At 45.9% G+C, this 18,665-nt stretch overlaps 1 protein-coding gene across 1 annotated transcript in view; it reads left to right on the forward strand.

Moving 5' to 3' along the window:
- POMT2 (protein O-mannosyltransferase 2) overlaps nucleotides 1-18,665 on the forward strand; it is a 331,358-nt gene that overhangs the window by 65,144 nt on the left and 247,549 nt on the right. The window contains exons 3-4 of the mRNA XM_069208415.1: nucleotides 4,392-4,496; nucleotides 17,023-17,131. Coding sequence (XP_069064516.1) covers nucleotides 4,392-4,496; nucleotides 17,023-17,131 — 214 coding nt within the window. The remainder of the gene's footprint in view (nucleotides 1-4,391; nucleotides 4,497-17,022; nucleotides 17,132-18,665) is intronic.

Consider the following 18,665-nt stretch of genomic DNA (forward strand, 5'->3'; position numbering starts at 1 on the left):
GGCACGCAGAGGGGTCCACATAACAACTGACTTGCATCTTAGTTCACTAATTGGCATTGTTGTCAAGGTAGGGGAGGCATGATCATTTCTGGTTTCATGTTTGAATATGATTCCTTTTAAAATACTTCTCAATGCACTGATATAATCTGATGTAGTAGGGTCAAATGTTTCTGCATGATAAAGTATCTTCAAAATTCAGAAAAGTGTATTTCATTATAATTTTTTTGCATGTTTGTTGCAAGATGTCTTTAAAAATTAAGGTCTTCCTAAAGTTAAGTGGTGCAGGACACTTCAGTTAACCTACAAATACATGCTTGCATCTTTGTGAATGTTAGCCCTCCATCGAGAAAACAGAAGCTCCGTGCTGCTGCTCACCAGGGAGCAGCATGTAAAGGTCAGTATCAATGTGCTGGAGTACACCTTCTGGAGTGATACATGCATCCCCCTAGGCCTAGTTATAAAGGCTCATTTACCCCTCTTATATTTCAGATACTTTTAAGGCAGTTGTTTATATAAACATTACATATTCATCATATACATATTTTGCCAAAATAATTTGCTTAAAATCATGTGGAAGCTCTATAATGTTTTCTTCTAGCTAGTTCTCTGCTTTTGCTTTTCCAGATAACCCTAAATTGTGTAGGGTTTGGTATACAAAGTCCTTGTAGGCTAATGCAGATAGACATAAAATAAATGAGTCCATCTTGAGTGTTGATTTTTGTTTTGAAACCATTTCACAACTCTTCTTTCCCAAACTAGCTAGATGATGTGTCCCCAAACTTTTCTGTAATGAGAGATTATTATATTCAATGAAAGTCATACTGAGCTACTACTATTTTTAGTGTGTTAATATTGATCATACACAATTACATTAGTGGACACTTCCATGCAATGTTACTAGCAGTGATTGCCTCAGAACATCAGGCACGGTTGCCATCAGTAATGTGAAAAAGGCTTTAGCAATCTGGACTGCTTCTACATGGTTAGTACATGGCACCCATAGCTGGAGTGCCCCTGACACCAAGGTGATAACATTAGTTATAGCCCCCCCCCCCCCCAATGGCCACGATTTATTACTTAAATATCAGATTTAATTATATTAAATATATTTTGGAAATCCAGCCATTTTTCTCCAAACATCAGGTTATGAGTCCAGAAATATGCCAAATGTAATCCAAAATACACCCTATCAATTTTGGAAGCTTGTAATTTAGTAGGCTGGAATCCACAAAGGAGAGCTACTTGCAGTTAGGTTGGAGAGCTACCAGTAGCTCACGAGCTACTTGGTGGAGACTTTAGTAGGCTGGAATCCACAAAGGAGAGCTACTTGCAGTTAGGTTGGAGAGCTACCAGTAGCTCACGAGCTACTTGTTGGAGATGCTTGAGTCAGAGTGATTTGTAAGATTATGCAGTAGGCTGATCCAGAATCCATGCTAGTGGTAAAATTGTATTTGCTACGATTGTTGGCAGGAGGAGATGCATTAATGGTGTTGCAGGAGTTCTCTGGTAGATTTTAAAATAGATTGTTGATTTGGAGGCTTGTTTTGACATTTTATGAACAAGATTGCGTTAGTACACTGCATTTGTTATGTATTAGATATTCATTATTTATCGTCTTTGCTTTGACTTTCATTCCGAGTAATGTTGTTGGGAATTATCTTTTATTTTGCGGATAAACGTTACAGTAAAGAAACTTGTAGAGCATGAATGTCTCAGTGCTGTCTTTTAGGAGGTAGAGTTTTCTCTTCAGCAGTTGCCCTCAAACTGTTGGTTCTCCTGTTCGGCTTAGAGAGACGCTAGGATCTCTTAAAGACGGGGGTGTGGATATTCTGTACATGATTCTTTCAGCACCAAAGCATGCGTCACAAAGAACAACAGTGACGTAGCGAGTGGAGATGATGCTGTACCCCAGCAACGCCTTCAAAGACTGTTTCAAAGTGGAGAGAGCAAGAAGAAACCCGATCCGAGGTGAATGATTCATAAACCCGGACGAGTTGAACACCTTATCATCATTCAGGCGCTGATTGTTTCTAAGATTGAACATGGTTTATCCTCGGGCGTGACGTTGACCGAAAAGAAATAGACGAAATGCTGGACCCAAACCCAGTTCCGCTTGCAGAAAGGACACTGGGCCTTGTTTGGAAGTGCTCATGAGAAGGGCAATCCGACAGCGCCCGAGGAACTAGTATGACAGGTCAGTGTGTGACCGATTTGTTTTGGCTGTTTATGGGCCTGTTTTTTAGTCTGCTTGGCCAGTTGTTTTACCGTTGATTTCCCTTATATTAAAACAAACGTATGCTGCAAGCAAAAATCATTGGAGCCTTCCATATCTTGCAGAACACTTATACAGCATCTTTACGAGTTCAGAACTGCCCCGTTTTGTAATCATTGGTCACATTTTAATTATATGAATCATTGCTAGAGGCCACTTCTATTATTTTATTTCGGTGCGCGGGTCTATTCTCTGTCCCAGTCCGACCCTGCTCATATAATATTAATCTGTGCAGCATTCTGATTACCATGGATTACTGTTGCATGCATTAGTTCTGTGTGTTGATTGTTGGTACGCATGATCACAAAATACCAACACCCGTAAAAGGCTGGTTGTAATTACACTTGTGAAAATACAAAACTGGACAGTAACTCTGATATGCTTATTTTTTGAACTCGGGTTGCCGAATCGGGAGGAAAATACCTCTGCAATCTGAAATGATGGTGTCTTTAGCTAAAAAAAGAGGCTGGTAGCAGAGAACAGAAAATCTGTGCTACTAGCAACTCTGCAAAGGGTCAAAGTAAAAGGAATATCATAGTGGAAACGTGAAGCGTCTATTTTGTTCAGAGGTGGCTGCGTCTAATGTCTATCTGCTTCCTACTTTAAAAAACATAGGTTTTGAGGTCGTCGTTATCGAAAATCGAATTTTATGCGTTTAAATCCCTTCCTCAATTTTATTGACTGTAGTAACTACCTGTCCTTTTTTTCTAGTTTTTTCCTTTTTTTCTAGTTTTTTCCTTTTTAAGGCAAATAGAAAAAACCTATCCGTGTAATGACTGTAATCTAATTGAAAGGATCTGTGCAGAAGGATGGCAGAAGCAGTCATATAGAATCACAACAAATACAAGCGCACTCTCCCTCATGTCGTAGCGTGCCACTGCCTGATAAAGCTCTTGGGCACCCCACAGTTGGGTGTGGAGCACTCTATCAATGCTGTAATACAATACAATTCTTAGGAAGCAATGATACTTATGGTTGGGCTGCGATGGGCAGTAAAGGGTAGTAGCCACTGGAACTTTGAAAAAAGATGTGGCATTGCTACAAGCATACATTGTGAAAGGGGACGAAACATCTCCAGGCTTTCCAAGTCAAAAGCGACGTCGAAGTATGGTAGACGCCACACTCATGACAAAGTGGTAGGGGTGGACGAGGCATCCAGAGGGTGATTGCAACCTTTAGAATGCATCACTTGTGGAAGGAGAAGGTGGCTGAGCAGCTCAGGAGGGAGCAGCATCACTGCCTAGAGCAGTGGTCTTCAAACTTACTAATGCCGCGCTCCCCCAGTGGAAAAAATAAATCATCGGCCCCCCCCTCAGAGTTTTTCAAAACTATTCTATTAAGTTGGCAATGTTTAAATAAGTCTAGACTTATTTAAACATTGCAGTTAAGTTCTGTTACCTTTTTACAAGTGCAATAAACATGTTTCTTCTTTAAACAAAGCACTATTATATGCATAATCTTTCTTTTGGCCAGAGCCTGGCGCCCCCCCTGGGATCATTTGAGGCCCCCCAAAGGGGGGCCGCCCCCCAGTTTGAAGACCCCTGGCCTAGAGAGAATGGCTGTAATGGGAGCAAAGAAATGGGAGGCGTGGGAAATAAAGGATGACTTTAGGACAAGGAGCACCTTTTAAGGAGTATAGAAGGTAAGGTATTGTATGAAAAGACAACAAACCTTGACCTGTGTAGCAAAAATGAACTACAATGAAAGTAATACAGCACTGTAGGCAAAATTGTTGAAAACGAAAATGCTGTCATTGGCGAAGAAGGCTATATTGCTCAGAGTAAAGCACAATTTACACCTAATACATCTTTTCATTGTGATGTATGTTGTGGTCGTTGCTGACATGTTACGAGTGTCTAATTTAAAATACAGATATTAGTTCCATGTCATACTTTTAGCTTGTTCTCTTGTAATAACATTTTCCAGGTTTGCGTTCTACGTCACTGATTTTCCGTCAGTTGTGGCTCTTCTGCAAGGATATTATATCTCCCCTTTTGTTGTTTTAAAACCACATTTTGCGAGATGTCATGTCTTATAGTGTGCTGTATGATAGTGACATTTTACCCGACCTATGTGATACCTCAGTGTTGTCTTATGTTCTTTGCTTTCTTTCGTCCAGATGCTGATTGCACTTTCAGGCCACTTGAGTGGTTACAATGGCTCCTTCCCATTCCAGAAACCAGGAGATAATTATGGAACACACAACTATGTAGGAATGAGAGGGGTGAGTACATAATAGCACTTTTTGAAATATACTGCTCGTCCAAGTAGAATGCCAATAGCACCCTGGAATTGCAGCTGCTGTTTGAGAGTGGACAGCGCAGTGCGCTTTAGTTGCAGTGCAGCACTTTAGGCAGTGAAGAGACTACAGAATAACACAGGTGAGTGAGTAGAGGGTAAAAGTGAAGGGGCTACATGACACCACTCTGAAGTGCAGAGTATTAGTGATTGGGAGTTCAGGGGCACCTCTAATGGAGAGTAAGTAGTACCCTGGAGGAGTGCAGAGATGTTATCTCGGGTTGTGTAGGGAAAACAGTCCTCAAGAGTATCAGTGCTGGGCAACACTCTGCGCCACCAAACTACAGACACTGATAAATCCACGCCAAATGCTGCTGGTTTAAACTGTAGAGTTATACCTAAGTAGGGAAGCCCAGGGGCCTGGCTTCACCTCACCTGAGAAGTGTCCTCAGAACACAGCATTACTTCTGTCCATCTATATCCTGCTAGTATCTCTTTTTTGATTGAAGCCTTTTGTTGTAATTTCTTTCTTTCTTGAACCAGCCCTTCATTCACCCCTGCTTGCTTTTTCCACCAATGGTTCCTTCCTAGTAAGAGGTTGTGTAACTATACAAGCGTCCCTTGACAGTTCTGACTGGGACTTGTGATGGTGACAATAAATGATGAGACTATAACTCTTCGTGTGAAGCTGCCTGTATAGCACCTTTTATTCTCTACAGAACAGGTATAGTACCCGTATATTACAATCATAACTAATAAATTGCATCACAACCGTCTTTTATTTGAGTAATTGTCTAACACGCTATGTCAGATGTTTTACTAGTAACTGATAAATTGACAGAAACAAAGTATTTCTGTTTCTGGTTTTACTATTTCATTTGGGGTGTGTAGTCTTTATCTGAACCCCAGGGAAGGACCCTGTCTCCTCTCTATAGGCTGATTAATAAAGGCTGATTAATAAAAACTCTACCATTTACTTTTAAACCAGGAGTGAGTGATCGGTTGGGTGCACACATGTGTAGCACATTGCAGGAAGATGTAGCCCCGTAGATGGATAAAAGGCCAGTGCTCCCTTTATCAGTGTTGACTTGATTAGAAGAAAATCATATCTCTTACAATCCAGGTTTTTGAAACAGATTATATGCATTTACAAAAGCGAAAAGTTCTAGACTGTGTTGCAAACTTTGATCATAGTCTTTAAAATATGTTGTATTGCCTACAGAAGATAAGCAAGTCATCCATGAATTAGATTATTTATTTCGCCCTAAAATAATATTTATTAAAACGTGTAAATAAACAACAGAAGAGAAGCTTTCATTGAGCAAAAGAGCAGTTGAGGATTGTATAGGCACAGCTTGAGTTACCTATGATGGTCGTTTGATGGTTTGGTCTCTCTAATCTCTTGCTTTAGCAACGACTTCTCTTTGCAAATACCCTGGGATGTTCATGGCAAAGACAGCATTCTTTGTCTCTTGGTCCATCAAGGACTGCTGTGGAGTAAATACATCATAGGAGCTTTTCTGTCACCAGGCTCTTTGTACAATACCGTACAAATCACAATTGGGTATTTTTCTGAAGAAGTAAAAGCACTATTACTTTATTACAGTTGAGCGTAAAGTATATTTAAAATCAGTTACAATACAGAAAAAAGATTAAATATTCCTATCATCATTCAATGACAAGATGGCAATTTTCACCATAGAATGGCCATACATGTTCAAGGTCCCTGTCCGCCTGGGCTTTGGTCCCCGCTTTACTCGCAGGATTAGATTGCTTTATACACAACCACTGGCCCAAGTCGGAGTGAACGGAGTAACGTCCTGGGTATTTCCTCTCCACTGTGGCACACAACAGGGCTGCCCCCTGTTGCAGTTGATTTTAGCCATTACACTGGAGCCTCTGGCGGCCTGGGTCAGACAGTATCCGCTGGCCAGAGGTCTCAAATGGCCGGAGGACTTGGATGAACGAATATCTCTATATGCGGATGATCCTTCTTTTTGTCACGGATCCTAACATTACCCTCAATAGACTTACTCAAATTATTATGCCCTTCCATTGCTACTCGGGCTACACAATCAGTTGGAGGAAATCCTTGATATACCTCCTCGTAGGTAAGGCACTTCAATTGCCCGAGACTGTGAGGTGGCAATGGCAGAAGACAGTTTTCGTTATCTGGAAATATTCATCACCAAAGAACCCGATCTATTCTACACGAAGAACCTCCTCCCCCGTTAACTAGATTAAAACGAGATGTGGTACATTGGGGGTCCCTGCCATTATTACTTCTAGGCAAAGTGGCCCTTTTTAAAACAATGTCCCTGCCCCACTTCCTATATGTCCTTCATAACACGCCATACCCAGTACATGGCTGCTACTTCAAGGCAGGCAATTCAGTGCTTATGACACTGCTATGGGAAGGGGGTCAGGCCAGAATAGCACTACACAAACTCACTAGGAGGTGGTACAATGGGGGCATAGCTCTTCCAAACCTCCAAAAATACTATTGGGCAGCTCAGTTCGCCATCATAAACAACTGGGTCTATGCCCCTCTACGCGAGCCAGTGTTCCGCATGGACAGATTTCTCATGCAGCCATCAAGTTACCTGAGAGCCCTGTACAGTCCCAACACGTGGCCCCAAATATCTGGCCGTACGGTCACAGTGATTACCTTCTGGCATACCACCCTGAAAGCCTTGGGATGGAAGGACAAAGTAACGACGGCAAAGCTACTGAGGTCTGCCACTACCTCCAGATATGCCTGCACTCATGGCAGTAGTGCCAAGGGGAACCCCCATGCTCAAGTCCTCGTCCCTGGAAGAGAGCTTGCTGGACTAACACATGCCCAGAAAGTGATCTCCCTAACATATAGGAAACTACTCAACTTCTGATGGATACAACTACCTGTGGATTCCTCACCTAATGAATACTCCCATGGCGCCAGCATTCGACGGAAATCTTCTTCCTAGTCTCTGCACGTCGACGAGGATGTCACTCTAGCCCACGCGACGCCGTCTGACGTCATACAGGCAATAAGAGGTCCTCGACGACGTGCCGACGTCAGTTCCCTTTTTTCCATGCATTCGAAACGGTTATCTTCGAGGGAGCTACTGTTACTTTAGTGGTTACAGTGTGTTTTCTGCTGCGTAGTTCTTCTCTGCAGTAACAATGTCTCAGAGAAAGTCGGGTTTCAAGCCCTGTCGAGAGTGTGGGGGCAAGATGTCTGTTACAGATCCTCACTCCGACTGTCTCTGGTGCTTGAGCTCCGATCACGACGTTGTGACTTGCGATTCATGTCAGCACATGAATCCGAAGGCCCTCAAGGAACGTGAGGCTAAATTATTCCTGGCGAAGTCGAAGAGAAAGGAAAAACATCACAAGAAGTCTTCCTCGCCAAGGTCTCATCGGCGTCATCGAGACTCCCGGCGCCGTAGAGATTCACGGCGTCATTCAAGCAAGGAGACTCGTTCGAGGTCGCCTTCGGCTCGACGTCGGAGGACTTGGGAGGTCAGTCCCACGGTCACGCCGCATCCATCGACGCCGTTGCCATCTCCGGCGTCACCGACTTCGCCTGGACAAGCGTCTGTGGTTGAGGTGATGCAGCCTCTTGTGATGTCTCCGGCGTCGCGGACGTCGAGGTCGCCTTCGATCCAGGCACCCCAGGCACCCCAGTATCTGGCTTTTCCAGCCACTGGAGCCGATAGTACCGCATTTCTGAATGCGATGTATACCATCTTTCAGCAGATGGCTCCAGGAGGTGCTCCGGCTGGTCCTTTGGGGCCTTTGGCCTTTTCATTGGGTGATCCTGCGCCTCTTCGGCCGGCACCCTTTATGCCCTTTCTCCCTTTTGGGAATGTGGGCTCGGCGCCGGTGGCCGCTCCGGTGGCTTCAGAGGGATTGGCTCCGGATGTTTCCATCCCGTCGACGTCGGGATTTCGTCCTGTGACTCCGGTGGGTCCATCGGCTCCAATATCCCTTTGTCCTGTTCCTTCATCGGCGCCGAAGCTGTCTGCGGCGCCGGATGCGGCGTCGGATGCTTCTGGAGATCGGCGCCGATCTTCGACTTCGGCAGAGGCCATGTCGACTCCGCGCATTGAGCAGAGACTACATTCAAGGAGGCGTGCTCTCCGTCTGTTGGAAGAGCAGGAGTACCAGCGAGTCCTGGAGGAAGGAGAGGTTGAGGACTCGGGTGATGGACTGCATGGTCTGGATACGGCCAGTGGGCTGGATACTTCCCCTGAGTGGGACCTTTCATCTCCAGGGGAGTATACGGAGGAGGCTGCTACCTTTCACGCGGTGGTGAGGAAGGCGGCTAATTTTCTGGGCCTGCCTTTGCCGGTGGCAGAGGCGAAGCAGAATTTATTGACGGAGGTGCTGCATCCGGCCTCTGCTGCAGCGGAACCTCTCTTGCCGTTTAATGAGGCTTTGCTTGATCCGGTGTTGGAGGTGTGGAAGAAGCCTGTATCTTCCTCGGCAGTTCATAGGGCTGTGGCCAGGAGATATCGGACTGCACCATCTGACCCTGGCTTTCTTTCAAGACACCCTACGCCGGAGAGCTTGGTGGTACAAGCCTCCTGTTCTTCAAAATCAGCGCCTGTATCCTTCCCGACGGTGCCAGGAGACAGGGACTCCAAAAAACTGGATGCGCAATCCAAGAAAATATTTTCTTCTTGCAGTTTGGCGTTGAAGGCCACCAACGCAACTTGCATTCTGGGGAGATCCATGCTCTTATGGATGATATTTCATCTTCTTTTACGGAGCTTCCCCAGGGACTCTTGGATTTTGTCTCAGACGCCCAGGCTGCCGCAACCCAGATTATCCAGTCTGGACTGGACACGACCGACTCGGTGGCTAGGGCGATGGGCACGGCTGTGGTGGCAAGGAGACAGGCCTGGCTCCGTAATTCAGGGTTTTCTGCGGATGTACAGTCGACCCTATTAGACCTCCCGTTTGATGGGGACAAACTGTTTGGAGCAAAGGCAGATTCGGCCTTGGAGCGATTTAAAGAGAGCAGGGCCACAGCCAAATCGTTAGGGCTGCAAGCTCCTTCTTCCTCTGCCTCTTCCAGATTTTTCAGGAGGTTTCGTGTATTTGGGCATGGCTCTTCCTCCTCTTCCTTTCGGGGGAGGTTCCAGCAAGCCGCCTCTTCTCACCCCTATAGATCATTTAGAGGGAGAGGTAGGGCCCGCACCAGAGGAGCCTCTCAACAGCACTTTGCCTCTTCCTCGTCCTCTGGAGGGGTGCAGCAGGGAAAGCAGCCTTAGGCTTCCACCATTTCCCACTCACTCCTCTCCTGTAGGGGGAAGATTACGGCATTTTCTCCACAAGTGGGAGAATATTACAACGGACACTTGGGTTATCAGTATTGTGGAGAAAGGCTACACCCTTCCCTTTCGGGAGTTTCCGCCCCCCCTCCCGCCCGCCCATCTTATTGTTCAGAAGAACACCTCCTGTTGCTAGAACAGGAGGTTCAAGTCCTCCTTTCAAAGGGCGCGGTGGAGTTGGTTCCAGAGCAGGAAGGGGGTCAAGGTTGTTACTCAAGGTACTTCCTGATTCCCAAGAAAGATGGTCGGTTGAGACCGATCCTGGATCTGAGGATCTTGAATTGGTTCCTCAATCAGGAAAAGTTCAAGATGCTGACCCTAGCACAAGTGCTTTTGGCGTTGAACAAAGAAGATTGGATGGTGTCTGTCGACTTGCAGGATGCTTATTTTCATATCCCGATACTCAAGTCGCACAGGAAGTATCTCCGGTTTGTGGTAGGGTCGCAGCACTATCAGTTTGCGGTCCTCCCGTTTGGTCTTACTTCAGCACCTCGAGTCTTCACGAAGGTGATGTCAGTGGTTGCGGCAGAGCTCAGAAGGAAGGGGATAGCAGTATTCCCTTACTTGGACGACTGGTTGATCAAAGCCAAGTCCCCGGAGCTTGTGTCGTATCATCTGCAGTCAACAACCCAGTTGTTGTTCGACCTGGGCTTTTCGGTGAACGTGCCCAAATCTCACCTGGAGCCCTCTCAGCGCCTCCTGTTCATAGAGGCAGTACTGGATACAACATTGAATCGAGCCTTTCCTCCGCCTCAGCGGGTTCAAGATATTCAGGAATTGGTTCCAATGTTTCGAAATGGAGCGGTAGTTCCAGTCCTCAAGGTCCTTCGACTGCTCGGTCTGTTTGCCTCCTGCATACTGTTGGTCACGCATGCTCGCTGGCACATGAGGGCTCTTCAGTGGTGCCTCCGAAGGCAGTGGTCTCAACACAAGGGAGATCTAGAAGGTGCGGTCAAGATCTCCAGAGATGCTGCTGTGGACTTGAAGTGGTGGATTGCGTGCAACAATCTTTCGCAAGGAAAGCCGTTCGCGCAGTCGCCACCAGTGGCCACGGTCATAACGGATGCTTCCACTCTAGGGTGGGGAGCTCATCTGGGGGATCTGGAGATCAAAGGACTTTGGTCTCCAGAGGAACAGAGGTTTCATATCAATCTGTTAGAGTTACGGGCTGTACGTCTGGCTCTCAAGGCCTTCCTCCCTTCCCTTCGTGGTCAGTCGGTACAGGTCCTGACGGACAATACTACCACGATGTGGTACATAAACAAACAGGGAGGAGTAGGGTCGTACCTTCTCTGCAGAGAAGCTCTTCGACTATGGTCCTGGGCAAAGGACCATCAGATTTGCTTGGTAGCAAATCATCTGCCCGGGGTCTTGAATGTACGTGCGGACAGTCTCAGTCGCCAATTCTCGGCCTACCACGAGTGGCGTCTCCATCCAGATCAAGTCCGTTTAATCTTCCAGATGTGGGGGTTTCCTCTGATAGATCTGTTTGCGACTCGGGAGAACGCGCATTGTCCGTTATTCTGCAGCCTCCAGTATCCGGTGCAGGGAGCATTGGGGGACGCGTTTCTGATAACCTGGTGCGACCAGTTGCTTTACGCGTTTCCCCCCATACCCCTGATTCCTCGAGTGTTGAGGAAGATTCGTCAAGACCGGGCCCAAGTCATCTTAATAGCTCCGGATTGGCCAAGGAGGGTGTGGTACTCCGACCTTCTCCAACTCTCGCTGTGCCCTCCGCTCCGTCTCCCTCTCAGGGCAGACCTCCTCTCGCAGTCGCAGGGGCAGGTTTTACACCCCAACCTCCAGAGTCTACACCTGCATGCCTGGAGATTGAACGGGGCAACCTGAGTTCCTTCTCTCTCCCGCCTGATGTAGTGGATGTTATATTAGCGGCCAGGCGACACTCCACTAAATCTATCTACGCTAATAGGTGGTCTAAATTTGTTATCTGGTGTGGAGAGAGACAGATTGATCCCTTACATGCTCATCTGTCAGATGTTTTGTCTTTTGCTCTGTCTCTAGCGCAGAAAGGTTGTGCAGTGGCTACCATTAAAGGTTATTTGTCTGCCCTGTCAGCCTTCATTTGTCTTCCAGATCAACCATCGTTATTTAAATCCCCTATTGTTCTCAGATTCTTGAAAGGTCTTCTAAATAAATATCCTCCAAAACCATTTGTGATGCCTCAATGGGATTTGTCCTTGGTCCTCACTTTCCTTATGGGGTCCCCTTTTGAGCCTATGCATTCTTGCCCCTTGAGGTATTTGGTTATTAAAACAGTCTTCCTGGTGGCTATTACATCTGCAAGGAGAGTGAGTGAGTTGCAGGCCTTATCGGTAAAACCCCCTTATACAACTTTTTATGGGGATAAGGTGGTGTTGAGGACCAAGGCTGCTTTCCTTCCGAAGGTTGTTTCACCCTTCTTCCATTTGGCCCAGTCAATTACTTTGTCCACGTTCTATCCTCCGCCTCATCCTTCAAAGGAGGAAGAGAGACTACATCGATTGGACCCAAAGAGGGCGTTAAGCTTCTACATTGATAGAACGAAGGACTTCAGGCTGGAGGATCAGCTGTTCATCGGATACGTGGGCAAGAGGAGAGGAAAGGCAGTCCACAAGAGAACACTCTCCAGGTGGGTTGTTCTTTGCATTAAAATCTGTTACTCTTTGGCAAAGAAGGATCCTCCTGATGGCATTAGAGCTCATTCCACCAGAGCTAAGTCGGCCACTTCGGCCTTGGCCAGAGGTGTTCCTGTGGTCGACATCTGCAAGGCCGCAACTTGGTCGTCCCTTCACACTTTTGCGAAACATTACTGTTTGGACTCTGAGGTCAGAAGGGACGGCCATTTTGCACGGTCAGTGCTGCAGGATTTCTTGGTTTGACCATACAGGCACCCTCCACCGGGAGTGGTACTGCTTTGGGACTCTATTCATTAGGTGAGGAATCCACAGGTAGTTGTATCCATCAGAAGAACGAGTTACTTACCTTCGGTAACGACTTTTCTGGTGGATACATTAGCTACCTGTGGATTCCTCACGGTCCCACCCGCCTCCCCGTTGCCTTTCTGGTCTTACCAAGTAATCCTTGAGTGCGCTCCTCTTGGTCTTCAAGGTTGCAATAGATGTTGTATATATGGATACTTGTATATATTTATATGTATATATATATATATGTATATATTTTTGTGTATATACATGATTTGCATATATTTGTTGGTTTAAAAAAAAAAAAAAGAGAGTTATATTAAATTTACAGCCATTTTATTGCAATGTTGTGTATTTTACAATGTTATGGGATGTTGCCTTGCTCTTTCATTGCATTGGGTTGTTGTTCTCATGCACGTAAAAAATGTTGGTACTGACGTCGGCACGTCGTCGAGGACCTCTTATTGCCTGTATGACGTCAGACGGCGTCACGTGGGCTAGAGTGACGTCCTCGTCGACGTGCAGAGACTAGGAAGAAGATTTCCGTCGAATGCTGGCGCCATGGGAGTATTCATTAGGTGAGGAATCCACAGGTAGCTAATGTATCCACCAGAAAAGTCGTTACCGAAGGTAAGTAACTCGTTCATCCCTGCAACCCACTTATGGGAGAAATGGGTACAGACCTAGGAGAAATGGAAGATGATGAATGAGCGGAGGCTTTGTCATCCCTACAGGAGGTAGCCTTCAGGGTGGGTTTTAGACTGATACAACAAAAAATAATCCACTGAACATACTGTACTCAGACCTTCCTTTCCAAATTGGATCGAATAGGGGGAGAGGACTGCCGATGTTGGTACCCTGCCACGTTTTACCACACCATCTGAGCCTGTCTTATAATTCAAATCTACTTGACAGAGGTGGTGGAGTGCATGAGTGCGTAACTGGAAACGCCTTTATGTCGTCAGCAAAGTAGTGTCTCCTGAACATCTGGGGTGAGATTGAGGTGACACATATGATGCAGTTTTAGTGGACACTGGGATTTATAGTGGACAAATCCAACATTGCGAAAAACTGGGGTACAGTGCAGCCGCCTCGGCTGGAGGAACAGGGGTGTCCCCATAAATGGCCAAAAATTTGGGGATCCTGGAATGCCACAGGGGAGGTATCTATAATTAATTTGTTTCCCTCGGTCCCATCAGGGTAGGCCCGGGCTCATAAGAATTTCATGAGATGGTCGGCTAATTTGTGGACATGTGGGAACGTCGGGGGAGGGCTTGGTGCCACTACACAGATCTCACTGCTGAGAATAAAAAGATTTAAAAAATATATATTCCTGTCATCTTTAACTGATTAAAATAACTAACAAGCATTGACAAAGCCAATAGGTCTTGGCAATCCGTGAGCCGTACTTGTTGGCAATGTAAATTTGTGTATGGCTCTGGGGCTGTTCTTATTGATATACACAAATGCATTAACATTGCAAACGCCTATTGCTCTTAGATTGGCGAGACCTATTCGCTTTACCAGTGCTTGTTGAGCATGGTCACCAAGCTAGTGCTACATTAAGGCTGCAGTAGGCGACAGCCCTCTGGTGCCACCACAAGAGACCAAAAGATGGCACCAGGTTACAACAGGTAGTTTAAAATTGCTTTACCGCTAAGAGAGGTGAAGCTCACAAGGTAAATGTAATTTGACCTACGGCCCTGGTAATCCCTGCAGTGGAGATGTTAACATAATGGATCAATTTCTCAATCATAGTGCAACCAGGATGTAACTCGTATCCACCCTTTCCAGTAATGTACTTTGCCACTGTAAACTCCCATGTGTTTGTTTAATATAGTGACCAGGTGAGGCACAGAAGTATGAACACAGGCCCCGACGGGGCCAGGTCCTGAAATCGAGAGATCAGAGGTTAGATTTACGGGACAGACACCGAGGGATCTGCCACCCTGCCTGCCACTCGGATAAGGACGGGCAGGGAGAATAAAGGTTATCTAGTCAGGGTGATTGAGAGACCAGACTGCCTGGGTCCTGTGGTCATATTGATGGATGGAGAGTTCCCAGTCAGTGTGATGAGGAGACACACTGTGAGCCCAGATAAAGCAGAGGAAAGACACCCCCTCCGACTTATATGAGGGGATGCTGGAGAATACAAGTCCTCCTATCTTTGTGATAGGGAGAGACACAAAGAGGCCTGAGAATCGGGCTGCTACAAGAGAGGCCTGGAAATACAACTGGGCACATGGAAAAAGTTTCCAAAATACCCAGTTGGATAGGGATAATGAGGTACAACACGCTGGGTGACCAGGGTTCGTTCATGTGTCTGCAGGTGCCTATAGCGTGCGAGGTGCTGATGCGGGGATGGAGGGCACAGGGAGCAGAGTGCACGCCGGGTGCAGGGACGGATGGAGTGCGTGCGCTGCAGCCGATGCACTTACCCCAGCGGGACGGCAGCAGCCCAAATGAGTCATTCTCCTGTGGGACAGCAAAAGACTGGAGGACAAGCCCCCAGTGGGACTTGCACCAAACACAGCACAAAAATACACACACAAGAAGAAAAGACAGGTCGGTTTTGCGCCTGGTCCGAGGGTGGGGGGGGGGGGGTGGGGGGGGGGGGGCTGGGTTGGGGGGGAATGCACCAAGGAGTGACCGGGTCCTGGACAAGGTGAATCACACAAGGGGCTGATAGCACAAATAAACACGTCACGGCCAACACAGGAGGAGGAAGCAGTGGAGTAGACAAGAGACAGTGGCACAGCGTTTCCAAAAAAAATGATAACATTTGTGCCTGTGCTAATGAAAACAATAGCACTCCTAATGTGTGGCAGGACCAGTTACCCATTGGTAACAAAATGAAAAAGTAGTCCCAAAACAATGGCTACAAAATGGCCACTGCGTATGTTAACAGTAGTTGGCCGGTGCTCTGCGACAAGGTTAAACACTGGAAAAGGCATGACATATGCTTGCCCTTGAGAAATAGAGAGACTGCAAAATAGAGCGAGGATGGTGCCTGCAAATGGGAAGCTTATGGGCGAGCTGTAAGCTTAGAAGAAGACACAGCATGTCTTTGTTCGAGACAGCGCATCTAGAACCGGGACCCAAATGTACCTCTATGGTTACTTGTGCAGTTCCCGAGTTCTAGACACCTTACCTTTTTACCTTTAGGAATTATTACAAAAATGGGATATTGTGAGGCATGTTCTAGATTATTATGTGCTTGGAAGGCTTCACTGACTGATCTCGCACCCTTAGAATTTTAAACTGTCGGCTGCTCATCTCCAGAGTACAAATAATAAAATAAAAAGGACATTGGTTCAGCGGTCACTTTTCCACAAACTACCGTGACCTTCACTGGGAACTGGCCCCACACAGAACATGGTGTCTATTTAATGAAGAGCTAGAGGATACATTGGTAAAGGATAAGTCTTAAATGACAAAATTTTGTTATCAAAATAAGCCACCCAGTGATTTTTCATCCCCTCCTGGGTCGAGGAAATCTGTGAAACTTATCAACCTGCCAGCTATGTTTTCCTGTGTAAATCATTCTTTGAATAGAACCCATGTTCTACCACACAACAGTATTTCCTATGTGCCTACAGGAAATACTGTCGACATATAATGTATGCTTTCTAATTACATCAGAAGAGCAATATGTGAACCATAGAATGGGTGGTGATGACAAAAGAACAGAACATTAACAAAAACCTCCATAGCTAGTCCTAGGACGTAAACATTCATTTGAACTCTGGTATGTGGAGGGGTCTAGTTTCATTATTCCCCAATTTTAAAGAGATCTAGGGGAGATTATTATGATTCATTTGAGAGACAATAAGGAACAAACTGTCCTTTGTGCAAAGCGATTTAGAACAAAACATGTTGTTGCATTCGTTTATGTGGAGAACACCGGGGTTTCACAACTGTCTCCTTTGATATTTCCTATGGAAGCATTTTTAAAAATGCAAACTTGTCACATATAGTAAAACATACGTAGCATCCAAAAACAAATTTGATCCCAAAGAATCAGAAATGTACGGTAACATTTCCCATGTTTCTGTTTTAATAGGGGGATTCTCAGAAGAAAAAGGCAGATACATTCCTGTTCGTTGGTTGTATTTATGGCATTTCTTATTGGCCTTACCTTATCTAATAGAGCTTGTTTTCTTGGTTCTGTGTATTGGACCTTGTATGTGTGAGGTAAATATCAGCGTACCTTTGTATTTCATATTGCTGTCATTCAACCCTCTTCCCTTGTTTTCTTTCTTTCTTGCAGTTCTGCGCCTTCTTGGGGTCTTGGCTCGCCCCTTTTGCTTATCTTACAGTGCTTGAACTTTCTGGCTCTGTCCCTGCTGCGCTTCTCGCTGCTGCCATCATAATTTTGGGTAAGTCTCCCACTGGCAAAAAAATTCTGTGTACAATGACGCAGCTGTTGTGCACACGCTGACATCTTCGTTTTTTACGCTTCTGTCATGTCTTACCTCCTGTACTTTATCTGTCCTTTGCTTTTACTTCTTTCTTCATATGGCTGCTGCACTCTTTTAATCAGCTTTTCAAGTCTCTCAGTGTCTTCTGCCACTTTGGTCTCTGTGCCTATGACCTCTCATCTTTGTGGTCCTGCGACCTGTCATGTCTCTCTGCTGGGCGTCGCCCTGTCTGTCTGCTGAGCCTGTCAGCCTGTGATGTCTCTCTGCTGAGCCTGTCATGTCTCTCTGTCAGGCCTGCCGCCCTGTCTGTTGGCCTGCTGCCTCTTCTGTATGTCCCTGCTGCTCTCTGTCACTCTGGGCCTGAGTCCATACCATCGAGTATCTGTGTTCCTGGAGCACTGTCTCTTTGGACGTGCCTTTATTTCACTGGTTCTGCGGTCTTGAATCTTACTACCAAACTCTCTCTTCCGCACTATCCTTCTTTTTCCTATATCCACTCGCTTTCATTACATTTTTTCTGTGCCTCTCTCCTGTACCAGTCATTTGTCATACCTCCTCTCTCACTTCGCATTCCTACTGTTCTTTGCAGTTTTGGTGGGTCGTGATGACATTAGTAGAAGCTGTAGCACTGCATGATGGCCAGACCTACATTGTGTTTCCCAAAGACAGACGATTTCAGTCCTTTCCCTACATCCCACCAGTGGGATCTGAGAATGGAAAGTTAACCACATCTCTTAAGATTCTTCTCCAGTTCTTATTGACCTAATTTAGAGTTTGTCAGACAAGACACTCCCACAGCAACGTGGCAGACTCCCGTCCTCCTAAGATACGGTGTAGTTCATGGTACTGTAAATGTTTCCACATTTCTTTAAGTAATAAGTGCGCACTCGTACTCGAATGCTTTACAGGTTTCAATGCCGTGACTACCAAAGATGAGAAATAAATACACTTATATGAAAAATTGCACATTTTAGTATAATCTTGTGCACATCTAAAGTTTTTTAAGGCTGGTCGGGCAACGTTTTCTCCTTTTCTTAACTCATAACTGTCAATCTGAACCTCGGTTAGCCTCTACATCATGACTGACACAAATTAATATGACTCGAAAAGCAACCTAATTTCAATTTATTTATCCATTTAAATAAATAACTACATACTGGAACACGGGACCTCTGGTGCTTGGGGTGCCTTCCAGTGATTGGCAATCCATTACCTCGCCAGAACTAAACCTAGTGCCACCATCTGGGTTGGCAGTTTCAATCCCCTACGCTGTGGGAGTGCATCCAGCAAATCTGAGTGTTTTAAGGTTCATATCAGAACTACTTCGACTGTGTGCGACAGTATATTGATTACATCCTCTCCGAAGCCCACCAACGAGCTACAGGACCATGCAATGTGCAAGCTGGCAACATCTGCCACATGCAACCGGAGCTGCGGGGTTTACTTTAGAATTTTCCCAGGGGTCATAAAAGTGTGGTGCAGAAAATTAAAC

The sequence above is a fragment of the Pleurodeles waltl genome, chromosome 9, assembly GCF_031143425.1.
Source record: "Pleurodeles waltl isolate 20211129_DDA chromosome 9, aPleWal1.hap1.20221129, whole genome shotgun sequence".
Classification (NCBI taxonomy): domain Eukaryota; kingdom Metazoa; phylum Chordata; class Amphibia; order Caudata; family Salamandridae; genus Pleurodeles; species Pleurodeles waltl.